At 36.3% G+C, this 10,953-nt stretch overlaps 1 protein-coding gene across 1 annotated transcript; it reads left to right on the forward strand.

Annotated features, from left to right (window-relative positions):
- The first annotated feature begins 4,432 nt into the window (after window positions 1–4,432).
- LOC307130475 (NAD(P)(+)--arginine ADP-ribosyltransferase 2-like) lies at window positions 4,433–5,434 on the forward strand. The gene is made up of 2 exons (XM_079823473.1): window positions 4,433–4,547; window positions 4,635–5,434. Exons 1-2 carry the CDS (start codon window positions 4,491–4,493, stop codon window positions 5,394–5,396), a joined length of 819 nt encoding a protein of 272 aa, XP_079679599.1. The 5' UTR covers window positions 4,433–4,490; the 3' UTR covers window positions 5,397–5,434.
- The last annotated feature ends 5,519 nt before the right edge of the window (window positions 5,435–10,953 follow it).

The raw sequence follows: 10,953 nt of genomic DNA on the forward strand, positions 1-10,953 counted from the left end.
CAAACAGAAACAAAGCACTCACCTAAAGGATTATTAGGAACACCTGTTCAATTTCTCATTAATGCAATTATCTAATCAACCAATCACATGGCAGTTGCTTCAATGCATTTAGGGGTGTGGTCCTGGTCAAGACAATCTCCTGAACTCCACACTGAATGTCAGAATGGGAAAGAAAGGTGATTTAAGCAATTTTGAGCGTGGCATGGTTGTTGGAGCCAGACGGGCCGGTCTGAGTATTTCACAATCTGCTCAGTTACTGGGATTTTCACGCACAACCATTTCTAGGGTTTACAAAGAATGGTGTGAAAAGGGAAAAACATCCAGTATGCGGCAGTCCTGTGGGCGAAAATGCATTGTTGATGCTAGAGGTCAGAGGAGAATGGGCCGACTGATTCAAGCTGATAGAAGAGCAACTTTGACTGAAATAACCACTCGTTACATCCGAGGTATGCAGCAAAGCATTTGTGAAGCCACAACACAAACAACCTTGAGGCGGATGGGCTACAACAGCAGAAGACCCCACCGGTACCACTCATCTCCACTACAAATAGGAAAAAGAGGCAACAATTTGCATGAGCTCACCAAAATTGGACAGTTGAAGACTGGAAAAATGTTGCCTGGTCTGATGAGTCTGGATTTCTGTTGAGACATTCAGATGGTAGAGTCAGAATTTGGCGTAAACAGAATGAGAACATGGATCCATCATGCCTTGTTACCACTGTGCAGGCTGGTGGTGGTGGTGTAATGGTGTGGGGGATGTTTTCTTGGCACACTTTAGTCCCTTTAGTGCTTATTGGGCATCGTTTATATGCCACGGTCTACCTGAGCATTGTTTCTGCCCATGTCCATCCCTTTATGAGCACCATGTCCCCATCCTCTGATGGCTACTTCCAGCAGGATAATGCTCCATGTCACAAAGCTCCAATCATTTCAAATTGGTTTCTTGAACATGACAATGAGTTCACTGGACTAAAATGGCCCCCACAGTCACCAGATCTCAACCCAATAGAGCATCTTTGGGATGTGGTGGAACGGGAGCCTCGTGCCCTGGATGTGCATCCTACAAATCTCCATCAACTGCAAGATGCTCTCCTATCAATATGGGCCAACATTTCTAAAGAATGCTTTCAGCACCTTGTTGAGTCAATGCCACGTAGAATTAAGGCAGTTCTGAAGGCGAAAGGGGGTCAAAGACAGTAATAGTATGGTGTTCCTTATAATCCTTTAGGTGAGTGTACCTTTTAAAATACTAATATTATGGTCTATAACTCCTCCCCGAACCTCCCGCTGCCCTGTATCTTGCTCTCTCATTGGCTGTAGGTAATTGCCGATGTATTTTTCTGTCAGAACTCATTTCACACAGCAGGAGTTTGAATCGCCGTCAGGTCCAGATATTTAGCATGCCAAATATCTCACGGGCGTCGGCGACTCATCGGCGATTCTCTCTGATCGCGTCTTTGATCATTCACACTGCGTGATTGCCACTCACGTGCACGAGCACCGATTTGTCTATGATTTCGAGCATTTGTCAGTGATTTCACAAAACCTGTCGGCGAGTCAAAATCAGGGCTAAAATCGGGCAGTGTGAACTAGGCTTTAGGCACACCTCACTCAGTAGCATAGCATGGGGAATGCGGCACTCCTGCCGTATCTGCCATTCCAGAGTCTACAACTGGCAAGGCCGTCATGAAAGCCATCTCAAGGTGTTTGGGTCTGGCGTCCTAGGCCATTGAAGCCACTTTCCGGTTGTCCCTGCACTCCTAATTCTAATTTGGCAAGATACGCAAATTCATTCGGCATGACCCTTACAATGCATGATGAGTATTCTCTAGATGTTGAGTAATTGTACACTCAATATTGCGGTGCATTATGGGATTGGATGAAACTTTGATTTATCTTTAACTCTGTAATGGAAACTAGCATGTAAAAACCTTAAAATTAAAAATGTTAAATAATCAATTTAAAAATAATTTATACCTGTAGTATATTATGCTGTACCCACATTGGACCAGCAGATTGGAAAGCAGATTGGTGGAAGAGTCAGGAGAGACTAGGGAATTAATTCGGCACGAACCTACCAGTGCATTATGAGTATTCTCTTGCTGGCTGTCCTGTCAAATAGTGTCCTATTTAAGGGTATAGGGGGCGATTTAGGATACATTGATTAGCTGGTTCAGGTGTGTTGGATTAGGGTTGGAGATCAATTCTGCAGGACAGCGGCCCTCCAGGAGCAAGGATGATGACCTTTGTTTTAACTGTTTACATGTGTTTTACAGGAAATTCATGATCTTATACAAACTTTTTTATGGGATAGAGATAGTACAGATGAGACAATTAACAGGGGAGAAGAGGGCTGGGAATAATTTCATTTATATTTATTTTGTTTAATTCAGAATATGTCTTCCAACGGTAACTTTCATAGAGTCCGAGCTGCTCAAAGTAAAGCTTAGGCATGTAAATGTGTTTTTTAAGCCTTTTTTTAGCCAGTGTGAAACCACAAAGAGTTGCGTTATGATGAGATCAACAGTTTACCTGAGCTAAAAGCAGCAAGATCACACTTCAGCTGTTATTCCCCAGAAAACCACACACGCACACACACACAACACACACACACACACACACACACACACACACACACACACACACACACACACACACACACACACACACACACACACACACACACACACACACACACACACACACATTATTAGTTTTATATAAAGCTTCAACCTCCTCATCTGTTTGAAGAGTCGTTATCGTCGAAGTCGTTGAAAACTTTAGTTCAGGTGAGTTTGGGTCAAGGTCAAGTTCATTGTGCAAATCCATGCAACATATCATGATATGAATGTAGTTTTTTTTTATTGTCTTTCAGCATCTGTTCTTTTTGAAGAAATTCATTGAAGTAGAACTTGGCTATGCATAGAAAGCAGGGTTTGTTGTCCATCAAAGTATGGAAAATTACAGGAAAATTGTACTTGTATGGGGCACAGGGGTCCGTTCTTCGTACCTCGCTAACTCAGTTAGCCGGATTTGATTGTTGATGATTTGGCATGATCTTGGATTGTTTGGTTCTTTGATGCTCATCCTGGACTTGTTGTCATAGCAACAGGTCCGTGAGCTTAAACCTGCTCGCGAGCGGCTTATTTCATGTAAACAGGATTAGATTGAATCTTGAGGTGATACTTAAAATCGGTCCCAGCCATTGCTAATTTATTACAAGAGTGCATTACTGAACCAGGGGCAATAGTAATAATTTTAAATAATAATAATATAAAAATGTTATATTGTATATGTATATGAGAATGTATATAATATTATAATGTTGTGTATAATATAGACACAGCCACTTGATTGAGCGATTTATTTGTGATGGAATAATTACTTTTTAATTTTATTGGAGGTTCACACACACGTATTAATTTAAGTGATCACGGATATTATGGGATGGCTTGATGCAGTGCAAGAGATGCAGATAATTTGATCTTAACCCATAAGAAACTTTAGTACTGTCACATTACAAATCTGCTTCAAAATGATTTAAAAATTAAATTACAATATTGAAATAAAAATGTAAAGGGTGTACAAATACTGTATAAAATTGTGAATATAAATAATTGGTAATCGTCTTAAAAAAAAAAAAACATTATTATTATAACTTTTATGTTGGTTTGGTCGTTTAGCTGTTTCCTTATAAAGGTCCAGATATTCGTGGGGCTGTTTTGTGTAATTTGTCGAGTTTTTTGCCAGGTGGCTTTTTTAATTATATGATGTCATTATGTTGTTGTCTTGACGCCAGCCAATCGCTGCATTGCTGATCGTAGTTTCGAGTATCGATGCATCTGCCTTCTTCAGGGAACACAAGAACGCGCAGTAATCTCAGATAATTTAATCCAGATATTTTAATCCAATCCGCAAATTTGTTTGAAAAACCAAATTAGCCAGAGATCAGTTATCACGATTAAAAGATCTGGGATCTGTCAAATCATCTCAACAAACGAGTTCGAAGAACGGACCCCTGGTGTGAAGCGCTGAGAAACTGTCATATAAGAGGTTTTTTTTAAGAACTGGATTTTTCCACCATTTGCAATGTCCCAGCTGGTGCCAATCCAGCCACAATTGTCGTCAACCCAGTGACTTTGCATATGTAAATTGGCACAATATTACTCAGATGCTCCAATAAAGTGCTAGCGTTTGCAGATAATTGTGGAAAAACTGTGAGGTGTCTAGCAAGAAAGATAAATAGAAGGATGCTCATTGGATGCAGAACGATAAGAAGACAGTATAAGATGTTGAGTTTTACCAGAGCTGGTCAGATGTTCAGCTGCCATCTCACTTTGTTGTTTCTACAATAAAGTTAACATTTCTTTAGACCTGGAACGTCGACTCTGAGAGATTTTCTGATTTTCTTCAAGTGCTGAATTGGGGGACATTTGGACGTAGAATTTTCCCCGACATACTTCACTAGATCATCTGAGGCTTTAGACTGAATGAAGATGCTGCTGATCATTGAAGCTCTTCTTCTGGTTTCTGCTGCTCTAGGACAGGTGAGCTTGTGTTCTGGTATGAATATTACAGATATGAATATATGAATACTGATGATGGTGTGATCATTATGATTCCTGTTGCTGCAGGATCGCAGAGCTGCTGAAGGACTGATATTTCCATTGGATATGGCACCGGATTCTGTCGATGATCAATATTTTGGCTGCAGAGATAAAATGGCAAAACAGGTGAAGAGAATATATCTGAAGACGGAACTCAATAACTCAGTTGATTTTAGAAAGGCTTGGCAAGAAAGTGAAAGGAATGTTAGCCATGTTTGGTTTTGGAAAAAATTAAAAAGAAAACATAAAATTGCCCTCTCTGTCTATAGTCACCCAAATTTTAAAATATATCGTAAATTCAACAATGACACTCGTCATGGCAAACAAAACTACACAGACGGGACATACAAATGGTATTCACTTCAGTTTCTATTAACAGATGCAATACAGATTCTGAAGAAAACACAAAAGAGATGCTTTAATACTTTTCGTGGTACAAATGTTACGTTTAAAGGGCATGTTTCTACAGACATTCGGTTCGGCTCATTTACATCCTCCTCTCTTTATAGCAACACATCAAAGGTTTTCGGAAATACATCTTGTTTTGAAATCCACACATGTTTAGGTGCTAATGTGACAAAATATTCTGGTGCTCCTTATGAGTATGAAGTGCTGATTCCTCCTTATGAGAAGTTTAAAGTCACCGCTATCAAGACAATAGAAGATCAGACAGATCCCTGGTGTGAGACTGTGTATGTGTTGAACAGCACTGGAACAAGAAGTGCACTGAACTGTGCTCTGTTCAACAACTCGACCAAGACCACAGGAAAGCACTATGGTGTGCGCTGAACAGGGTGCTTTGTGTGTACATGATATAGTCATATACAGTACATCAGTTCAGCTCACACAAAAACCCAACAGTGGAAAACGAGTTGCTTTCTTTAATGTTGTGCTAATTTTATCATACTTTTGTAATGTGTTTACTTCTGATACTGCATGTTTCTTGTTTTATTGCACAGAACAATGTATGATTAGTTTCAAAAGATCAGAAAAATAATGTTTTAAGCTTTTTTTGTCATGTTTAACTTCTGTAAAGCAAATAAATCTATCAAAGCATCTTATTTTCTCTCATGATTCTCTTTGATAAAACATTTTGTGTTTGCATGTTACAGTGGGAACATAAAGCAAACAGCTTAGGGAATTTTAGGGAAATAGCATTATCCTGTGATGTTGAAAATCTTACGTCAATCTTGAGTTGGGAAGAGGTGTCATAACTCCAGTGGGTTTAGGTGAAGCAGTTGATCTGACAGAGGCTTTCTACTCTTACTCCACATCCACCCATTAATATGTTGCTCTTTACACTCCACATTTGACTTTTGTCATTTTTTGGAACTTTTTCATATAATTTTGGACTGTCATTTTTTGGACTTGTTCATATTAAAATTTAAAACATAGTATGTCTCAATTTTTTTTACTTTGTGTACATTTTGGGATTTATTAAATATAATTTTAGACTGTAATTTTTTGGACTTGTTCATATCAAAATTTCAACTTAGTTAATTTGAGACTGTGTATGTGGTCTTGGTCGAGTTGTTGAATCGAGCACAGTTCAGTGCACTTCTTGTTCCAGTGCTGTTCAACACATACACAGTCGCACATCAACTTAGTTCAACTTAGTCAATTCTCAGTTTTTTTATTTTTGTAAATGTGGGGATTTTTTTAATATAATTTTGGACTGTCATTGGACTTGTTCATATCAAAATTTCAACTTAGTATGTCTCAATTTTTTAACTTTTTGTAAATTTTGGGACTTTCAAATAATTTTGACTGTCATTATTTGGACTTGTTCATATCAAAATTTCAACTTAGTATGTCTCAATTTTTTTTTTTTTACATTTTGGGATTTTTTAAATATAATTTTGGATTGTCATTTTTTGAACTTGTTCATATCAATTTTAACAGCATCTCTCAATTTTTTTACTTTTTGTAAATTTTGGAACTTTTTCATGTGATTTTGGACTGTCATTTTTGTATGTCTAAATTTTTTTACTTTGTGTACATTTTGGGATTTTTTAAATATAATTTCAGACTGTCATTTTTTGGACTTGTTCATATCAAAATTTCAACTTAGTATGTCTCAATTTTTTTATTTTTGTAAATTTGTTTTTTTTTTAAATATAATTTTGGACTGTCATTATTTGGACTTGTTCATATCAAAATTTAAATTTTGTATGTCTCAATTTTTTTTATTTTTGTAAATTTCGGGATTTTTTAAATATAATTTTTGACTGTCATTATTTGGACTTGTTCATATCAAAATTTCAACTTAGCATGTCTCAATTTTTTTACTTTTTGTAAATTTTGGGATTTTTTAAATATAATTTTTGACTGTCATTTTTTGGACTTGTTCATATCAAAATTTCAACTTGGTATATCTCTCAATATTTTATTACTTTTTGTACATTTTGGAAATTTTTCATATGATTTTAGACTGTCCTTTTTTGGACTTGATTATATCAAAATTTCAACTTAGTATGTCTCAATTTTTTTACTTTGTGTAAATTTTGGGATTTTGTGTGTTTAAATGTTTTTATTTGGAATTTCAGCAGACATTCATTTGTAAGTACACTTTTTTTTAAATGCAAACAAATAAAATCCTAACAAATATGAAGTAAAATAAATAAATAAATAAAAATAAAAGCATGAAAATTTTTTTTTAAATAAATAAATCTACAGAAAACCCATCCAACCCCACCCAAAACTACAACCCAAATGTGCTATTTAGAGGTAAAAGCAGGTAATGGATGCATGATAAACATTAATCACAAGTTTGCAGAAAAGACATAAAAGGGGACCAAACTTTTTCAAATAACAAAATCTTGTCTTTTAGGGTATACCTAATTCTTTCTAAATGTAGTGTACCAGACAACTCTGTCAGCCATATTTTAAGAGTTGGAACTTCTTTTTTCTTCCAAAACAAAAGAACAAGTTTTTTGGCAGAGATTAACCCATATGAAACAAAATGTTGTTGTATCCGTGTAAGTCTCAAAAATTCTTCGGAGACTCCAAATATAATTAATATAGGATCTGGTTCAAAATGTATGCCCAATGTGTCTGTAAAAACCTGAAAAATGTAATTCCAGAAATTTTGTAATTTTGGACACATTACATAGGAATGAGACAGGGTGGCATCTAAAAATTGACATTTGTCACATAATGGAGACACTTCTGGAAATATTTTGTTCAATTTACACTTGGAATAATGAAGCCTATGAAGCACTTTGAACTGAATAAGACAGTGTCTTGCATTAATGGAACACCTGTGGACAAGTTCAAGACTGCGTTCCCATATTTCAATAGGAATTTCCACCGCAAGTTCCTCTTCCCAGGCAGATTTAATTTTTTCCATAGAAGGACTTTTCACCTGTTCTAAAGCTTTGTATAGGAAGGAGATGGTATTGCTATCTTTATGACATCTTTCCAGAAATGCATCCAGATACATGGGTGTAGCAGTGACATAATTAGGAATGTGAGACTTCACAAAGTCTCTAATTTGAAGGTACCTGAAGAAGTTATTAGAAGGGATATTATATTTCTCACACAGCTGTTGAAAGGATGCAAATTTACCATTCACATAGAGATCCCCTATCCTTTGTAACCCTAAATTTTTCCAAATTTCAAATGCACTGTCTAACATTGAAGGGCGAAAGGAAGGGCTAGCTGAGATAGAAAGTAAAAATGATATTTGGGTGAATTTAAAATGTGTCTTTAACTGTTTCCAAATACGAATAGAATTATGAATAACCGGGTTGTGATTATAAAGTGAACTAGCTATACTTGTGGGTGATAAAAGTATTGCATTAATGGAATATGGGAGACATTCCTCCCGTTCCAACCGCAGCCAACTCTCCCCTCTCATAGTAAAATCTATCCAGAAAGTCAGAGCCCTCAGATTCGCAGCCCAATAGTAATAAAGAAAGTTAGGTAGGGCAAGCCCACCCTGTATTTTGGGTTTACATAGGTGCTGTTTGGAGATCCTATGGGCTTTATAATCCCAGACAAAAGGAACCAGGATAGAGTCCAATTTTTTGAAAAAAGATTTAGGCAGAAATACGGGAATGTTCTGCACTATATACAAAAATTGTGGGAGAAATATCATCTTAATTGCATTTACCCTACCCAAAAGAGAAATAGGAAGTGTTTTCCAGAAATTGACTGTGGATTTAAGTTTTAACAAAAGGGGATTAAAATTGGCCTTAACTAAATTGTAAAACTTTTTTGTCACCTCTATTCCTAGGTATGTGAATTGTTCTGAAGCAATCTTAAAGGGCAAGTGATGAAGCCAAGAAGGATCTTTGTTAGTGACTGGCATCAATACACTCTTGTCCCAATTAATTTTATATCCTGCAAATGTACCATAGAAATCAATCAGATTAAGGATATTTGGAATGCTGCTATTAGGCTCAGTAATAAATAATATTATATCATCTGCATATAACGCTACTTTATTATCAGTATTTCTGGTTTTATAGCCTTTAATACCAGAATGCGCTCTAATGGCCTCGGCTAAAGGTTCAATCGCTAATGCAAACAAAAGTGGTGACAGCGAGCAACCTTGTCTTGTACCTCTATGCAAGTCAAAACGAGAGGATATTGTTTGATTTGTGAGAATTCTTGCACACGGACTAGAGTACAACAATTTAATCCATGAAATGAAATTTTCTCCAAGATGAAACTTCTTCAATACCGCAAATAGATAAGGCCACTCAATTTGATCGAATGCCTTCTCTGCATCCAATGACAGGATGGCTAAATCTTGCGCCAGGACTCTGGGAGAGTACTTGATGTTGAAAAGGCGTCTAAGATTAGAAGAAGAGTTACGTTTTGGTATGAAGCCGGTTTGATCTGGGTGCACCAGGTTACTAATTACAGTGTTTAATCTATGTGCCAAAGTTTTTGCCAGAATTTTTTGATCTGTATTTAGGAGTGAGATTGGCCTATAAGACCCCAGGTCCTCTGGGTTCCTTCCTTTTTTTGGAACTACAATAATAATTGCCTCATCTAGAGTGGGCGGCAGAGACTGATCTATAAATGCCTGTTTGTAAACCCTATATAAGTATGGTGATAGTAGTTCGTTATAGGCTTTATAGAGTTCATTACAAAATCCATCTGGACCAGGGGTTTTACAGCCTTTTAGAGATTTTATTGTATATGATATTTCCCTAGAAGTAATTTCTGCACCTAACTCGTCAACTTGTTCTTGATTTAATGAGGGAAGATTTTGTTGGTCTAAAAACTGGACTATAACTGTAGGATCTATACTTCCTTTAGACAAGTATAGTGCCTCATAAAATGTCTGGAACCTGTTATTTATATCCCTAGAGGGTGTGAGAATTTCTCCTGTGTTTGTTCTAATTTTGTATATTGTACGTTCAGATGCTGTTTTACGGAGTTGTCGAGCTAACAGTTTCTGAGGTTTATCACCGAATTCAAAGTATTTTTGCTTAACATCCTGAAAGGATTTTGAAATTTTAGAAGAGAGGATTTGATTCAGATTGTATTTAAGTGCACAAATCTTTTTATATTTTTCAATACAAGGCTGTTTAGCGTTTTCCATGTCTAATTCTCGAATTTGGATTTCCAATACCTCTAGTTCAACCCTACTTCTTTTTCTTTGAGATGCTTGGTAGGATATAATACAACCTCTGATATATGCTTTAAATGTGTCCCATAGCACTCCTATAGACATGTCTGGCTTGTCATTGTACTCGAAAAAGTTTTTTATCTCCTGTTTTAAGTGATTGATAAAGACTTTATTTGTGAGTAAATGATGGTTAAGCCTCCAGTTTCTTTGTGGTTTCTCCATATTATCTATTTTAATAGAAAAGGACACAGGGCAATGATCGGAGATAACAATATTATGATATTTAGCCGTACAGACATTGGGCATAAGTTTACCATCCAGAATGAAATAATCTATACGGCTATAGGCATTATGGACTTGAGAATAAAAAGAATATTCCCTAGCCGTCGGATAAAGAATTCTCCACACATCAAACATATTAGAATTGCTTATATGTGCATTTAAAAATTTACTGGAATTGGAGCTAACTACTTTTGTGGAGGAGGATTTGTCCAAATACGGGTCTAGGACACAGTTAAAATCACCCCCAATTATAAGATTTGTATTTGAAATATCAGATATTAGATCAAACAATCTTTTGAAGAACTCAGGTTTGTCAAAATTTGGTCCGTAAACATTGACTAATGTCAATGGCACAGAAAATACTTCTCCAACAACAATTACATATCTTCCTTCTTTATCTGAAATAGTCAAATTATTTTTAAATGGAACTTCTTTGCGGATGAGTATAGCTGTGCCTCTGGATTTGGCGGAGAAATCTGA

The sequence above is a fragment of the Gobio gobio genome (genome assembly GCF_949357685.1).
Source record: "Gobio gobio genome assembly, chromosome: 8".
NCBI lineage: Eukaryota > Metazoa > Chordata > Actinopteri > Cypriniformes > Gobionidae > Gobio > Gobio gobio.

Coding starts and splice junctions, on each gene's coding strand:
- LOC307130475 (XM_079823473.1), top strand. CDS start 4,491: ATGAAGATGCTGCTGATCATTGAAGCTCTTCTTCTGGTTTCTGCTGCT. Junction 4,548..4,634: donor TTTCTGCTGCTCTAGGACAG/GTGAGCTTGTGT, acceptor CTGTTGCTGCAG/GATCGCAGAGCTGCTGAAGG.